Raw genomic sequence first — 17,958 nt, 5'->3', positions numbered from 1 at the left:
AGGTGACAGATGTGTGCAGCTGCCAGCTGGTGTGCTGCCACCACCCCCTTGTCCCTGCCATGGTACTGGCCACCTCAGGCTTTGGTGATCACTGAGGTGGCCGAACCGCACCGAAGTGCTCAACCCTAACTGAGTTCATTTACATCCCCAAGACCTGCCCTCCCCTGGTTCCACCTCAGAATCTTCAGGAATTTCCCATCCCAGAGTTGGCAACCTAACACTGTATCCATTAAATTTTGGTTGTTATTTTCACTTTTAGAGCTCCATTTGTATAGTATATTGCATTGCATTGTGTAAGATAGTTTTTCTGTGTATGTGTTGAGATTATCATGCATGACTGAAACATGACAAATCTTTTTTATCTTGTTTTTCCTCCCCAAAATTAGGAGAATGCCAGAGAATGTGGTGGCGTTTTAGGCCTGAGTGCTAAACCTGCTCTTGTTGTGCTTCCTCTGTTTTTGACAATTTTCTCAAGGTGACATTGACTGATGAATGATCACTTGGCATGCTAAAATACATGAATAAACTGTGAACTAAGAAATGGTGCAATTTAGGAGACATGAAATATAGTCAAACATCAGCATTTCATGATTTTAAACAGTGGGATGATATAAACTCTCCAAATGATGTAAAAATCATCTTTTTTTTTTGCTTGTCATGCAAAAACGGATTTGCCATGCAGTAGTCACAGTTCATCAAGAACAAGACTTCAGGTAGATAGATATGGACCGTAATTACTTTCTGCTTTGTCTCATTGAAAAAAGATTTAAAATGGTGTACTTTTTCAATAAAGTATATTAAAATCATAGTTTTCTTGTTTTATTTCAATTTAGCAACAAAATGGTTCTAAAGGGGCTGAAACCTTCCCTGGCATCCAGAAATACCTCTGTAAATAGAAGTTCCCTTTCATCACCATGACTAGTAGCCATCGATGGACCTCTCTTCCATGAATCTGTCCAACCACCTTTTAAAATCATCTGTGTTCATGGCCATCACTATGTCTTCTGACAAAGAATTCTACTCTTCAATAACTTGTTGAGTAAAAGAAGTGTTTCATTTTGTCGGTCCTGAACCTATTTACCCATTTCATTGGGTGCCTCTGAGTTCTAGTATTACAGGTGAAGGAGAACCTCTATCCACTTACTCTACCCTATGCATAATTTTATGAACCTCATTTCACCCTCCCCCTTATATGCATAATGGTATGGACCTCATTATACCCTCCTCCTTGACTGCCTTTTTTCTTGATTAAGAAGTCCCAGACTCTCCAACCTTTTGTCATAGGAAAAGTGCTTTAACCCCTTAATCATCTCAGTTGCTTTCTTCTGCCCGCTTTTCCAGTTCTGCAATATCCTGTTTCAGAAATGGCAACAGAGTGGCACACAGCACTACACATAAAGGCTTTACAATATTGGTCGTTTTATTATTTTCAGTCTCTATTAATTGCCAGCATGGGGGTTGCCTTTTTCACTGCTGCCATAAATTCAATCCACATTTCCATTGAGCTCTCACTACAACTCCAATACTCTTTTCTTTCTAGATCTTGGCTAGCTCCATTAGCATATATCCAAAGTTTTTGTTGTTGCTGTTGTTCCAGTGTGCATCACCTTACACTTACTCATGTACCCACTGTTACTGCATGCATATTCAAGGATTTACAGCAGGAACATCTTGTCAATTTTTCCAACATAAACACTTTCTCATCACAAAGTTTATCCAACTTGAATTTAGGATGTGTCGTACTTTGTATTGCCTGACAGTTACTTGTATGAGGATTTTCCCTATTAGACAACGATGAATACCTGCAAATTCAGACTTGCATTCTTGCAACACACCCACAGTCACAGCAGAGCTGACAGACTGCTGAAGACTCTTCTCTTACTATTGAATTCTATGAATATATATCCTGAAATAGCCTGTACTGCCCTGCTTTCTGAAGTGATATTAAGTACATTGACTAGAACTCATTCCTTACATTTACTAAAGTATTTAATCTCACAATAGGTCAGTTTATAGTTACTAACATATAGGTTCCGCACAAGCACATCCAGTAACATTAACTGTCTGATGGTTGTGATGGGGGATCAGATGGAAAGCATCGTATTGGCAACTTTAGCGTGGTCAACAGTTTTGAATATACCCAGGGAAAGGCACTGTTTTCACAGAACTCCTAGAAAATGTTATTGGGCACATTCATTTAAATTAGTTTGAAACCAATGAAAGAAAATAAACTTAGCTTGATATCAGATTGTGGATAGCTGGCCCATACTTAATTGAAAAGTGTAATTGAAAAGTGTAACTAATTTTGACACATTGCTCCCTAAGCCATTGCTTCCCTCATTTGACATCAATTTCCAGTAACTCACCAACTGCCTATATCAGTCATTACTCTGTCTAACTGCACTAAAAATACTTCGCTTACACCAATTCTGCATTGCGAGGGGGAGGCTGAGCCAGTGCTCATATGGCAGTGGAGCTAATCCCTGCTTCCACATGACATTGGCACTATCCCATCCCTATCCTGTCCCTGTCCTGGTTTAGGACCTCCATTGTCCTGTGGCAAGGGAACGTGGAACCTCTTTGTTCCCTTTTTCGCTGGAGGTGCCAATGGGGGCAGTCCCAGGCCAGGCCTGTGTGGAAGGGGAAGAGCTGGGCCTTCTAGGCCCAGCTCTTCCCCCTCCTATGGCATCCCAGAAGGGACAAAACATTCCCAAGTCAGCTCCATAGCAGTTTGCAGCAGCTCAGGGCTGACTAGGGATTGTGTTGTCATGCAATCCCACCTTTCTGCAAATAGTTTTTTTTTAAAAAACACCCCTGCCACTGTGAAGCATGGCAGAACCTCTCCACCCTGGCTGCCTGATGTGGAGGCAATAATATGGGGCAGACCAGGTCTGTGAGGATCTGGGAAGTAGTGGGGATAACAGTCCCATTGCAAACTCCTGGCAGCTGCCTAGCGCGACCGCCCCTATGCGGAATCAGTCTTACACTGGATGCTAGACTACTAATAGCTTTTGGGTCTTTATTGTGGAGGTCAGAGATTTTCATAAAAATGCTTTACAGAAGGAACAATTTCATCAATGGTTTGGAGATTTTTTTAAAAAAGAAAGATTCTATTGTTTTGCTTTACAGTAAATACGAGCTCTTTAGTCTAATACACACCTATCATATCTCAAACAAGTGAGATAAGCACACTACACATTAAAAAAAAAACCTAAACTGATTTAATGAGATGTCACGTATAAATATCATATATAAACCAATCTTCACCTCATGGAAATATATTACAATTGACCAATCTCTGAACTGCAGCATAGAAACATCCTTATCCATTGTTGTTCCTGCTAGGTTGGGCCTGTTGACGAAGGCCTCCAGGCCCACTGACCAGCATTAAGGACTGCTAAGGAGCTCTGTCCCGGCCCTGCTAACAAGCTGCCCAGCCCCCAACTGCCCCACTTGACCTGGCTGCGAGTTGCCACCCAAGGCCACCTTAAGCTGCCTGGCCAGGGGCCAGGGGAGGGGATCCTTTCAAGGCCCGTTCTTAGGAATGGGCTTTGAAGTTAGTACTTTAATATTTCACAGTCTTCACAATAATTCAAAGAGAAGGCTTATCAGCATTGAAACACACTCTGATAGCTGTTGTACTTTGCAGTACACATTGTGCCAATCCCAGTGTTTGGCAGACAGGGGCAAAATATCTTCCAGTTGTGAAGCTGACCAAGTTTTTTGTATCCACATAATTTATAAATTGTCATCTTATTCATAGTACATGCATACCAGACTTCATTTCACCAGGGCCTCAATGATGGAGTAGGTTGCTGTTTCCACTTCTGAACAAAGGTCACCCTGGTTGCAAGAAACAAATGCGGTCAGAGAATTCTCTGATGTTTCCCCATTCTAGCTGGGAATTCAACTAACCGATAAATCCTTGGCGTTGAATTAACCTGGGATAACCTCTACTTATTTACGAATTATATTTGAGAATGCTTGTACCAGTGTACAAGACCACCATAAGTAGAGGAAAGGCCACTTCTCTTTGCTACATTTCAAGCGTATATCTGATTCATCTGATATTTTAGCCAATCTTAAAGGTAAAGGTAAAGGTATCCCCTGTGCAAACACCGGGTCATGTCTGACCCTTGGGGTGACGCCCTCTAGTGTTTTCATGGCAGACTCAATACAGGGCGCTTTGCCAGTGCCTTCCCCAGTCATTACCGTTTACCCCCCAGCAATCTGGGTACTCATTTTACCAACCTCAGAAGGATGGAAGGCTGAGTCAACCTTGAGCCAGCTGCTGGGATTGAACTCCCAGCCTCATGGGCAGACAGCTTCAGACAGCATTTCTGCTGCCTTACCACTCTGCGCCACAAGAGGCTCTTTAGCCAATCTTACTTGGCTTCAAATGAAGAGCTGGGTTTTTGTACCTCATTTTTTTAGTATCCAAAGGAGTCCCAAAGCGATTTAGAGTCACCTTCCTTTCTTCTCCCCACAACAGACATCCTGTGAGATAGGTGAGGATGAGAGAGCTCTGAGAACTCTGACTGCCCCAAGGTCACCCAACTGGCTGCGTCTGAAAGAAGTGAGAAATAAGATCCAGTTCTCCACATTAGAGACCACCGTTCTTAACTACTACTCCAAGATGACTCGCTGCCATTGATAGAACATTGTCAGACAAATTTTTGTAATCCCTGTTTTAAATGCTACTTCTGCTACCTCTTTGAGCATCTAGAGATTATTAAATGTCTATGACTAAAACTGGATAGGAACACCCAAGGATCCTGTGATGGGGAGAACGGGTAACAAATGCCTGTTTCCTCCACCAGGCATTTGCCTGAGACCGACAACAGGTCCCCACTCAGACATCCTCTCCGTGGCCTGAACTAGTCTGTCCTTTTTAAGGGCCTTAGCTAAGTTCCATTCTTATTATATTGTTTAAGATCACTTAAATTGTGTTATTTAGATTATTGTTATTGTTTTATTTGTTTATGTTATATATTAATTCGTTCCATGTATCCCCCATGTTGTATGTAAACCGCCCTGAGCCATATGGAAGGGCGGTGTAGAAATCAAACAAACAAATAAATAAATAAATTCAAAATAGATTTCTCCCCCCTCTGTGTGTGTGTGTGAGAGAGAGAGGGAGAGAGAGAGAGAGAGAGAGAGTACTGCTTGTAAATGCTGCTCTGCAGTCTATGTCATTTAGATTTTCAAGAAAGAGGTCCAAGTAGTCTATGAAATATGAAAAACCCAAGAATGTTTTTCTGTGAATGCTTAATCCTAGCAGGACAATCAGTCTCCTATGAAAGTGTTGGATTTATGGGATATGAAACAAACAAACAAACAAACAAAGACCTTAGAATCCTTAAAAAAATTAATTCAATTTTTTTACATATGGCAGTTATTACATCTGTGTCTGTCTTTGAAAGGAAAGGCTTATACTGAACATATTTTTGCACTAATCACTTATGGTCTCCTTAACAGTAAACAATGATCTTAAATAGCCTTACAAAGGATGTAAGCGATCTGCAGTTCATGTACCTTACTTCCAGCTCAGTCTTTGAAGCCTCTAGGCAACTCTGTTTCAGATTAGAACAAAGCATGAATCTCCAAGGCTGCATTTCACTTGAGAAGGGAAGGTCTGATATTCCTAGCTGCGAAGTTCAAAACGCGGCCTGCTCAGTTCTTTCCAAATATGGAGCCTTTCCTTTTGTAAAAAATCTGGCAGATATAAGATTAATATAGACAGGATACCCCGAGGAGACATTAATGATCTCCAGAAGGACAAAGAAGAACAATAAAAAGAAATGCTATCACTGCCCGCTTGCTGCCTACCCAATATCTTAGCCATGAATGGAAGAGGGGTACTTCATATCACCATAAGTAGCCCAAGGAATACTATGACCTATTGGGAAAAGTCTTGATGCATTCTTAGAATGCTTCTGTACTAGCAGTTGCTGGTAGAATCTTGGCCATATTTTTGGAAATGCCCTTTCACATATTCTAAGGACAAGGAGAAATGTTTAGTTCACCACCCTGCCCTAAGGTTGCTAACCTCCAGGTGGTGGCTGGATATCTCTTGCTATTAGAAGAGATCTCCAAGTGCTAGAGATCTAGAGAAAATGGTTGCTTAGGAAGGTGGATGCTATGGCATTATACCTCCTTGAAGGCTCTTCCCTTCCCAAACCCCATCATCCTCATGCTCCACACTGAAACCTCTAGGTATTTTTCAAGCTGGAGCTGGCAGCCCTATCCCACCCCCATTACCCTGAAGCATGAACATAGACAATTGCCACCCTATTCCTTCATCAATTTGGGCCTGGGCTCTTTTCTAGGAGATCACCTAGTATTGCAATATCATTCTACAACTAATGTATCTCCTCCTAAAGTTCAGGCCCACCAGTAAAAAACGCTTAGCAACATCAACACAATTTGCGATATCCACCTACTTCGTGTCCACTTTACCCAGAGACTGAGGCACTGGGAGGAGACACTTAGGAGCCCTTTCTTCTCTTCTGCAATGCAGCCACCCCAGTCTCTATGCAGCCTATGAAATGCAGATGTTTCCTTAGTGGAAGCTGGCATTGTAAGGACATATTCCATAGGACTATGCTGAATCCCAAAGTAGGGAAAGCTACAATATAAAATAATTTTTCCCCACTTCAGGCTTTGCACTGAATCTTGTCTGCCATTCTGTTGCCCATTCACTTGGTCCAACTTTCTGCTAAACTCTGAAGCAATTTTTAAAATTTGATATGGGTTCTACCCAGGTTTTTCCCTATAGTGTCTGTAAAAGGACAGCTTGGTCAAACTATACTGGAGAGATTTTTCTAACACTTTCTACCACCGAGTAAGTCTGTATTAAGGATATGCTGTAGAATCCTTGTTGGTATTGCTGTGACTATAGAGACAACACACTGGCACCTCCTAGTGCTGGACTCACATAAAACTGCAAGTATTATAATAATGCACCCCATTGAAAAAGTTATGTGAAAGTTGGAGATAGGGAGATTATGGGACATCTATATTGTACAGGTGAATTTCCCCTTGTGGCACTGTGCCCAGAGCCCTTGATTCTGTCACAGGTGGAAAACTGCATGATCCACAGAATCTACATGCTTGTCTATTGCATATGTTAATGTTGCAAATTGAACCCAACAAATTGAACTATTTCTTTGGTAACTATCATGCAGGTAACATGAGAAGGAAAAGTGTCGAGGCTTGGATTGGATCCAATGGAGCATTTTCATGGTCAGATGCAGATTTCATTTCTTGCCTCACCCCTCCTGCTGTAGTCAAAAATGCCTCTTGAAATGCAAAGCAGAGTGGTTTACTATACTTAGTTGCCAATCTCCAGGTGGGGTCTGGAGATCTCCCTGAATTACTATTCTTCAGACTATAGATATCAGTTCTCCCTGGCAGGGGAGGTGGGGATGGAATGGCTGCTTTGGAGAATGAACTCTATGGCAATATACCCCACTGAGGTCCCTCTCAATACCTCAGCTTCCCACTAACAGGATCTAACCCCAAATCTGCTGTTATCTTCTACACAGTACTGCCATATATATGTTAGCTTTGTTAAGATTTTAAAATGGAATAAATCAGAAGCAAAAACTGCAATGAAGTCCTTGAGGAAAGGTTCCATCTAGTTCTATGGTCCATTACTGGCCTATTCTCCTGTTTTCTTAACCTTAACCAATATGATATATTTGCATTTTTACACTGTCATCCCTGAAAGAGTTTGGAGGTCTTTCTGTTACTCCAACATGGCTGGAGGAATCAGTGGACTGTCACTAGTGCATTAGATAATTGAAAACTGTTTAATTTATGCCAAGACTTTGCCAATGCTTAGCCCAAAGGTTTGTTTTCAGTGCTGGAGTTGAGCATACCCTAATCTTCCCCTCATTACTGAATAACTACAGCCTCCTGCCTCCTCCATACACAGCTAAGAATTCAGGAACAGGCTGTCCCGGCCCATTGATGTGAGTGGAATTTTAAACATGTATTTCTGTTTACAATTGCCCTATCAGGAAAGTTTTTTAAATATAAAGGCTAAACCACTATCTCTTATATCCAAGGAGGGGAAAAACCCTCTCAATTCCTGATTTTCTGCACTCCCATCCATCTTGGTCAAGAAATATATTAAAATGAGTATATCCGTTAACACAGTGGGATAAGCTATTTTTTCACATTGGTTTTGATTCTTTATTAATGAATTACAGTATGTCAAAACGTGAGAAATGCTCTTTCATTATCCAAATGTCTTCTCTCTTCCATTTCCCATTAAATAATTATCCCATGTAAATTTCTCTACATACAAGAGCTTTAAAATTGTCAGTTGTAACAAGAAGGCCTAATTTTGCATTGCGAGGGGGAGGCTGAGCCAGTGCTCATATGGCCCTAAAAAGGAGGACAATGATAGTTTCTATCACTCTCATCTTATGTAAGAAACTTGACATGGAAAATAAACGAATGGTGATCCATATTTAACATGGTTGTTTTAGTGTGTGTGTTTTCTTGACTTTGAAATACATTTGGTTGTAGAATTCATTTTTGTGTCAATTGAAGCAAGAATGGAAGAAAACGTAAGCCGATAACTACTGAACAAAAACAGGGAGAGAGGGTTTGCATTTCTATGTCATAAGGCAAACAGCCTTTGAAACTGAGGGCATAGTCAAAATCAGGTAGTTGTAATATGGTTGGTGCTTCTGCTCTGAGTGGGGAAAATGAAATGCATCCCCACTGCCCATGTGGATTGAAATTGTCTGCATTGTTAAAATGGGCTGGCTGTTTTTATTGCCCAAAAGCAGTTCATGGCATGACTTTTACCCTGATCCAGTTCTAGTCAAGCATAGTTAGGTGCTTGACTAGCTTCGACAAACTGTGAATCAGGTTCTGCATTTGAATGCACGGCCAAATGTGCATCTCATTGATATTAATGTAGAAGGGATGGATGATATCCACATTCAAATGTGCATCAGTCAGCTTTGAACTAGTGGACAGAATAAGGGAGGAGGAGTCTCAAAATGGCAATGCATTCCCTCTTTCCCCAGACAGGTTTTGCATGCTTTTGCAAAGGGATTAAGAAAACTACCCAAAAGATAGATCCATTTTTTTTCTGGATAGGTGAGGCATTAATGCTTGCCAAGCGCACACAGGCAATCCCTATTTCAGCTCAGCACTAGCATCAGAGTTTGCTGTTCAGCATGGCTTCAGAGTTTGCTGTTCAAAGGGGGGAAAGTCAAATATCCCTTGGGCATGCCTAAAGTAACTCTCTGAACCCCAGCCTAGACATTGTTTTATTTCTAATATAACTGGGAAGTGGTGTCTCACACCTCAAATTTGTACTGCTCTCCTTTTCTTTGGCTATTTCATGCGAACGATGTTCCTTGTAAACAACAAGCATTCAATCTCAGAAAATGACGACCCAAATGTCTTTTGTTTTGTTCAGCATCTTGATGCAACGTTTACTGCCATGACACACAAAGAGATAGGTTTCATTACTCTAGACGGGATATTTCCGGGCCTGAAAATAGAAGCTGCAGAAGGGGTCTCCACATTTAGTAATTTTTGTTAATGATAAGCAATACATCATCCTATATTCTGGTTCTAATTACAGTCTCTTAACCCTAGTCACTGAAAATATACTGGGGTGCAATAATTTACAGTATAATATGAGTAACGTTTTTCATAGAAACCTCTCTGGTGGCACCATAAATCTCTATCCATCTCCTGGATCAGTTTTCATCTGACAACTCTTCTTCCCTCTCATCTTGCTTTTTTCTATTTTAAAAATGTAGAACATATTTCCACATCTATCAGAAAAGATTTTTCCCAACAGAATATTTAGGCTAGACATTAAGAAGAACTTCCTAAATGTCAGAGTGGTAAAAACTAGGAACACTCTGCCTAGGAATGTGGAGGACTGGGAAACACTGTACCAGACTAGATGATGCACTGAGATTTCTATGATCTGTTCTGCCCAGTGTTTTTTTAAAAGATGAATAGGTTTTTCATAGGAACTTAATTCACCTTTAATTAATTAATTTACACCCCAAGCCCTTTACCTACAGGGGACTCAGGATGGTTGCAGACCAATTGTCAGCATTCCTGGAAGAAGCTTTAGTCATAGGCCCATGTCAGTCTGTTTCTGGCCAGGCCATGGAGTAGAAGCAGCACTAATTGCTCTGATGGATGTCCTCCACCACCTGTTAGCCCAGGGCGGGTCAGCGCTGTTTGTGCTAATAGACTTCTCAGCAGCGTTCAACACAGTGGACTATCAGCTTCTTGCTCACCACCTCACTGATGTTGGGATATGAGGGACAGCCCTTCTATGGCTGATATCCTTTCTCCATGATTGTGGACCGAGGGTAGCTATTGGAGAGAGATAATCAAACCACCAACAACTTGCTTGTAGGGTCCCTCAGGGAGCCATTCTCTCGCCAATCTTAGTAAACATCTTTAAGTGCCACTTGCCCAACTGGTATGGAGGTTTGAGCTGGAGCTCCTATGGCTAGGTAAGAAGAGTCTAAATGAGGAAATGTACCTAACTATCCTGGATAGAGTGGAGCTCTCAGTGGCTCACTGTGCCAGGAACCTGGGTGTAATACTTGATGCTTCCCTTTCAATGGATGCTCAGGTCACGTGAGTAGTGTGGCTGGCATTCTGCCACCTTTGCCAAGCCAAACTCCTAGTGTCCTACTTGGCCCTGGAACATCTAGCCACAGTGATCCACATGACGGTCACTTCTAGACTGAACTTCTGCAACTCACTCTATGCAAGCCTACCCTTAACCTTGATCCAGAAACTATAGCAGGTCCAAAATGCAGCAGTCAGGATCCTTACAGCACCTTGGATGTCCCACATTTGGCCTGGCTTCCAGTCGAATGCAGTGGCTTCCCATCAAATTACGGATTAGATTTAAGCTTCTGGCAATCATCTATAAGGACATATTAGATCTGGGCCCAGTGTACCTGAGGGACTGCCTTTCTGCCTACACTCTTCAAAGAGCCTTACACTCTGCCACCTCCAACTGGCTGGGATCCCTGGCCCCAAGAAAGCTCTCTTGACCTCAACCAGGGCCAGAGCCTTCTTCATCCTGGCCCCCGCCTAGTGGAATGAGCTCCCAGAGGAGATCAGGGCCCTAACAGAACTAGAGCAGTTCAACAGGGCCTACAAAAGGGCATTTCCTCCGAGCATTTGGTTGAGGTCGACTCATCAGTATATTTCAGTATTAATTGCTATTTTCATTACTGTTCTATTGTTCAACTGTCCTATTTGTCCGATTCTTATTACTGCTATTATTATTACCATGGCTATCAATTTCTCTATTGTTCTGTTCTTTGTTTCATGTAAACCACCAGTGTATAAATGTAATAAACAAACAAACAAATAAATATGTAGGGAGGTGATTCTGACTATAAAATGACACCCTTCCCCCCCCAAAAATAGGTACAGATTGGTAGCTGTGTAAGTCTGAAGCAATAGAACAAAGTTTGAGTGAAGTGGTACCTTTAAGACCAACAGAGTTTAATTCAATGTACATGCTTTCATGTGCATGTACACTATAGTAGGTATCTGACAACGTGTGCATGCACACGAAAGCATGTACCTTGAATCAAACTTTGTTGGTCTTAAAGGTGCTTCTGGACTAAAATTTTGTCTCCCCCCCCCCAAATGTTATAGCAAGGTCCTTTGACCATCTTTTTTGCTTACTTAAAATATTTATATATCACTTTCTGACAAGCACCTAGAGTATTTCCTGACAAGACTAATAACAGCATGGAAGAATCAGTTTCAACAGGCGAAACTGGTGTGGTGGTAGACTAAATGCTCTCTCCATATGGCCCTAATCTAAATTTGGGCTGCATGCATCTACAATTTCCTTTTTTAAAAAACCCTGAGAAAATCTAATTATGGGTCTAAAAAAACTTTAATGTATAAAACTGGATACAAAATAAACAAAATACAAGATACAGCAGTTACATCAAAAGAAGTTACAAATACAAGATTGGATAACTCCCTGATGAAATACAAATCTTACAAAAATAGATAAAAAGATGGAATAATGTATTGCATTAACTCCTATGCATGAGTTTCTAGAAGAAGAAATCTCCGGGATTCAATGGAAAGGAGAAGAACAGACACGCCACAGAGCAGGTAAGTGGAGTAAAGAACCCATCTCTTGAGGTGTGCATTGGTTCTACAACACTTCTAAAGGCTGCACTAACTTCACACTATTTTATGTAATTGTACAAGCAGACAATATAGAGCCAGCTCACACATTCTAGATGACAGTGGATTCAGTTATCCAAAAATATGTATTTTTAAAGCATGTTGTACTTAAAAAATATTTACATCAAAAAAGGATATTGAACATCTATATATCTATGGCTTATTTCTCTCTGAGGTGGTAAACTGTGATCTTCAGATCTGTTCTAATTTCCAAGCTACTCTATTTCCCACCTAGAGCTTTGTATTCCTACTAATGTTGTGTGCTGATGCCATTTTTAAAAAGAATTTTTAAAAAGCAGCATTCATGATTCTTGAGTAGTAAAGCCCAAACAGATTTTTTTTTACTTCCAACTGGTATATAGCTGAAAAGGTTAAAGTGAGAGTATTAACCTGAAGCAATTCACAGTTATTAAATATCATGCCTGAAGAAGATTCACTTAGGACAAGCGTGGGCTCAATCTAAACAGAAAACAACCCAAGTACATCAATTTTACCAGTCTCCATGTAAAGTCATTCAAGATAGAAATAATCTATGAGAATTAATGAGGGAACAAAATCATGCAGGCCAAGAAAATGCGTTTGAAAATAAACTTGATAAAGAAGATAATGCTCAATATATACAAAAGACATCTGATTAGCATTGACTGGAACATCAGAGGACAAGCAGAAGAATAAATCTAACATAGCTGCTCAGACCAGACTAAATTATATTTAAAAGATGAAAGAACATACATTCATTCATTTAGAATTCTGGAGAACAACATCCAATGGATGGATTCCTTCTCCAAATGGCCTCTAGCCAAGAAACAAAGTAATGTGGTAATTTCTTCACCAGCATCCCAAGAATCTTGGGAACTATCATGATAAAAAAGAAGCAGGGATACACCAACATACTGATACACATAGCATAGATACTTGCAACATGATAGAATTTGTAGGATCACATGTGAACTCCATGTAAACTGATTGTGCATCTGAGAATATAACCCAGAATTTTGTGCAGCATTCAGGGTCCCATGATAGATTGATTTACTTGGAAAATGTATATGCTGCCTCTCCAGAGACCTGCTTGAGGTTGCTCACAAAAAAGAAACACAATAAAATCAAAGAATCAGCCATAAAACTAGCTTTAAAAGACAGAACAGCTTTAAAAGATCTCTTGTTTTTGGAGGGTCACATAGTGTTCCTTGAGAATTTGTGGTACACAAATGTTTCCCAGTAAATGCAGAAAGTGATCTCTGAAGTTGAGAAGTCTGAAGAGCACAGTTTAAAGTATGGATGCTCATGTCACAGTTAGGGATGGACACAAACCAGGAATTGTGGTTCTGCTTAGTTCCTGGTTCATGGCATGCTTGGTTCACGAACCATGAACTATCACAAACTTTTAGCCATTAAACAAACTGGTTCAGTTTTTGAGTTTCATGCTGCAGCAGAATACCACCCACAATGTGCTAAAAACAAAAATGCACAGGGTATCTCCTCATGACTCTCTACCTACCCTCCAAGTTTGATGAGGATTGGATATATGGAATCTGAATCACATCCCCCAAAAGGTTACCCCGGGAAAATGCTTTCTGGGGAAATAAGTGTAGGTTGAGGAGTGTATAGAGCAGACTTTGTGCAAGCTAGAAATATCAAAGTCACAGGGGACCACCCTGAGGTGCTCCTCTACATGGCCTCCAAGTTCTGCCCCGTGTGGCTTTGAAATTTGGTAAACATTTTGATTGAGTGGAGATCGTCTCTCTGGAACTGTATTCATTCATCAACTGCCACGAAATACATCAAACCACTTGATGGTTCATGCTAGTTGACCTGTCATGAACTTCAGTCTGTGAACCACAAATAATCCAAAATTAAATCATGATAAGCATTCTGTTTAACAGCCTCTATGTATGGTACACTTGGGCTACAATGCTTTGATGGAACAGGAAGAAGAGAGGCCTCCAAATGCTTACCATGGAGCATCCATCAAGAGGTTTCACTGAGATTCTTCAAAGTCCGTGTCCCACATTACCCATTATGGGATCCTGAGCTGTACATTTCTTTTTCTTGAGAAAGGAACCTGATATCAAGCTTGATCATTTATGCAGTTTTAGAACATTGTACTCTACTAGTTAAGACTGGAAATACGATGATCAGGACTCCCGGAATTACAGGAGACACCCCTGTCCCCTTGAGCTTCAGGCTCCCCCTGCTGCTCAGTGGAGCAGTAGTCAACGAATGAGGGGAAATCTGGGCAACATAGCCAGAAAAGATATCACAGTATCACATAGATATTCCAATAACGGAGAGCCAGTTTGGTGTATTATTATTATTATTATTATTATTATTATTATTATTATTATTATTATTATTATTATTATTATTATTATTAATAATAATAATAATAATAATAATAATTAACAATAGTCCTATACCCATTAAAATACCCATTAAAAGACTTTAAAAACTATCCCAACATGGCTGAAGCTCTTATTATTCTGATCTCCTGCTATCAGAGTGGCAGGGAGGAAATCTAACTTACTAGGTCCGGGAGGGGGGGGGAGTGCTGGCACTCATTCACTGACCCCGGCCTCAACCAAAAACCTGGCAGAAGAGCTCCGTCTTGCAGGCCCTGCGGAAAGCTGGTAAATCCTTCAGGGCCCGCAGCTCACCTGGGAGCTCATTCCACCAGGTAGGGGCCAGGACCGAAAAGGCCCGGGACCTGGTCGAGGCCAGGCATGCTTCTCTAAGGCCAGGAACGATCAGGAGATTCTCCCCCACTGAGCGTAAAGCCCTGCGGGGGATATAGGGTGGTAGGCGGTCCCTCAGGTATGTGGGTCCCAACCCGCGTATAACCTTAAAGGTCAAAACCAGAACCTTGAACCTGATCCAGGCAGCAATTGGCAACCAATGCAGCTGCCTCAGCACAGGCTGGATATGGGCCCTCCAAGGTGTACCAGTGAGGACCCGAGCAGCTGCGTTTTGCACTAGCTGGAGTTTCCGGATCAGAGACAAGGGTAGGCCGGCGTACAGCGAGTTACAGAAATCTATTCTGGAGGTGACTGTCGCATGGATCACTGTAGCCAATGGTCAGGGGACAGGTAGGGCGCTAGTAGCCGGGCCTGGCGAAGATGGAAGAATACCTGGCCCACTACTCTCTTGACCTGAGCCTCCATAGTCAGGGAGGTATCGATGGTCACCCCCAGATTCCTGGCTTGGGGCACGATGGTAAGTTGCGCTCCTGCCAGGGTGGGTAAGCGCGCTGCCTGGTCCTGCCCTCTGCCTCCCAGCCACAGGACCTCCGTCTTGGAGGGGCTGAGTTTCAGGCAACTCTGCTCGAACCATTCAGTCACTGCTTCCAAACATCTGGCAAATGGTTCCGGGGGGCAGGGATTCTGGGCGGCTGTCTATGAGGAGATAGAACTGGATGTCATCAGCGTACTGGTGGCAACCCAGCCCAAAACTCTGTACCAGTTGGGCCAGAGGGTGCATAAAGATGTTGAATAACATGGGGGAGAGGACTGTGCCCTGCTGTACCCCACAAGGGAGTCTATAGGGATGCGAGAACTCTTCCCCCACTGCAACCCTCTGGCTTCGGTTCTGGAGAAAGGAGCGTATCCAGCACAGGGCTGTGCTCTGTATCCCCGTGCCGGTGAGGCGATGGATCAGAAGGTCGTGATCCACGATGTCAAAGGCCGCCGATAGGTCCAAAACGACCAACACGGCCGACCCACCTCTGTCCAGCTGGTGACGGAGATCATCCAAAAGGGCGACCAACACCGTTTCCACCCTGTGGCCAGGATGGAAGCCCGACTGATATGGATCGAGTGCCGAAGTTTCCTCCAAGAATGCCAAGAGCGGGTCAGCCGCAGCCCTCTCCACCACCTTGCCCAGGAATGCCAGATGCGATACTGGGCGGTAGTTGGCAGGGTCCTGCAGGTCCAGCGTTGATTTTTTTAGGATAGGGCAAACCACTGCCCCCTTTAGTCGCTCAGGAAACTCCCCCAAACTTAGGAAGGAGTTGATGATGTCTCTGAGCTGGCCTCCTATCCCCTGGCCACCTCCCTTGAGGAGCCAAGAAGGGCAGGGATCAAGGGGACAAGTGGTCACTCTGACCGAGCTCAGCAACTTGTACATTTCGGGAAGAGAGAGGCGCCTGAAGCCATCAGACCTCACTACCAAAGGCGGCCAACAGGTCTCCACTTCATTTACTCTATTAATTGTTGCGGGAAGGTTGCGACGGAGTGACAAGACTTTATCCGCAAAATGGCTCGCAAATGCCTTGCAGCCGAGTGCCAATTGTCTAGTATTTTGGCGCCCCTCAAGGGCTGTGAGTGATCTAACTACCCTGAATAATTGGGCTGGATGAGAGCTTGCGGATGCGATTTCCGTGGCAAAAAACTCTCATTTAGCCACTTTCACCGCCATCTCATAGGCCCTCATAAGCGTGCAATAAGATGTTCCTGTAACCTCGTCACAAGTCTTCTGCCACACTCGCTCCAGTCGTCTCACTTCCCTTTTCTTCTCCCGGAGTCCCCCGGTATACCAGGGGGCCAGTTTGAATCGGGGGCAGAGAGGACGTTTAGGGGCGATCTCATCTATAGCAGCCGTCAGGCGGGACTGCCAGTCCTCCACCAAGGCCGCTAGTGAGTCACCAGGAGGCATCGGGTCCCGCATAGCGATCCCCAACCTGTGGGCTGCGGACCACATGTGGTCCTTTGACTAATTGGAGGTGGGCCCCGAAGGACGCCTTCTCCCCCCCCCCGGCCCTTTACTTCATCCCCCCAGCCCTTTACAACACACTTCATTGTTGTGGCATGTCTGTATCTTATTTTGAAGGGATGTTTAAACATTACCATAGCGATCAGAGAGCGCTAGGGCAGTGGTTGAGAGTAGAGGAGTAAACTACCCCCCCACTGGGCCTCAGTAAAAGGGGATCCTGGGATCCTGGCCCCAGTTTGGGCCCCCCCAGGGAACAACTCCCCATCCATAGCCCCACTCTCCGCTCCCTGAGAGAGGATCCTACTCTACTCCTAAGCTAGCTTCTCCTTCCCTAGCTGCACTCCACCCTCCATAACCCACCCGGCCCACTCTAATCTAGTCCCTCCCAACCCCCCCTCCCCTCACCCACCTACCCTAGCAGCTAGTGAGGTGGGTTTAGCCACCCAGCGAGATCCCACCTGAAAAAGAGGTTCTCTCTACCCGGTGGGTCAACCTCCCCAACTCAGCTGAGCCTAATTCTATCCTAATTCTATCCCTCATCCTCTCCCGGTGATGACCCCCCAATCACCCCCCTCCGCCCAGCACAGAACTGTTGCCAGAAGGTCAGTCAGAACAATACAACAGAAATAAAAGGAAGTAAAAAAGGAGACAGGTTCAGTGCTATTTCTGTCGTGGCCACCAGATGGAGTTTAAGAGGCAAGAGCCAGGATTAATTCTGGGCAATAATCCGGTAGCAGTTAGAAGTGCGGACTTCTAATCTGGTTAGCCAGGTTTGAATCTGTGTTCCTCCACATGCAACCAGCTGAGTGACCTTGGGCTCGCCACAGCACTGAGAATACTGCTCTGACCGAACATGAATACCAGGGCTCTCTCAGCCTCACCCACCTCATGGGGTATCTGTTGTGAGGAGAGGAAAGGGAAGGGAAGGCCATTGTAAGCTGCTTTGAGACTCCTCTGGGTCGAGAAAAGCAGCATATAAGAACCAACTCTTCTTCTTCTTCTTCTTCTTCTTCTTCTTCTTCTTCT

General features: G+C 43.2%; 1 protein-coding gene across 3 annotated transcripts in view; it reads left to right on the top strand.

Moving 5' to 3' along the window:
• The window catches only part of CACNA2D3 (calcium voltage-gated channel auxiliary subunit alpha2delta 3), a 774,612-nt gene extending 773,804 nt beyond the window's left edge, over window positions 1-808 (top strand). For all 3 annotated transcript variants that reach the window (XM_077325515.1, XM_077325514.1, XM_077325516.1), the window contains one exon: window positions 387-808. In XM_077325515.1, the coding sequence (XP_077181630.1) occupies window positions 387-479 (93 nt within the window). In that variant the 3' untranslated portion in view covers window positions 480-808. The remainder of the gene's footprint in view (window positions 1-386) is intronic.
• Window positions 809-17,958: the final 17,150 nt, after the last annotated feature.

The sequence above is a fragment of the Paroedura picta genome, chromosome 3 (assembly GCF_049243985.1).
Source record: "Paroedura picta isolate Pp20150507F chromosome 3, Ppicta_v3.0, whole genome shotgun sequence".
NCBI lineage: Eukaryota > Metazoa > Chordata > Lepidosauria > Squamata > Gekkonidae > Paroedura > Paroedura picta.
The sequence above is the reverse complement of the archived record's forward strand: the minus strand, read 5'-3'. Positions and strand labels throughout refer to the sequence as shown.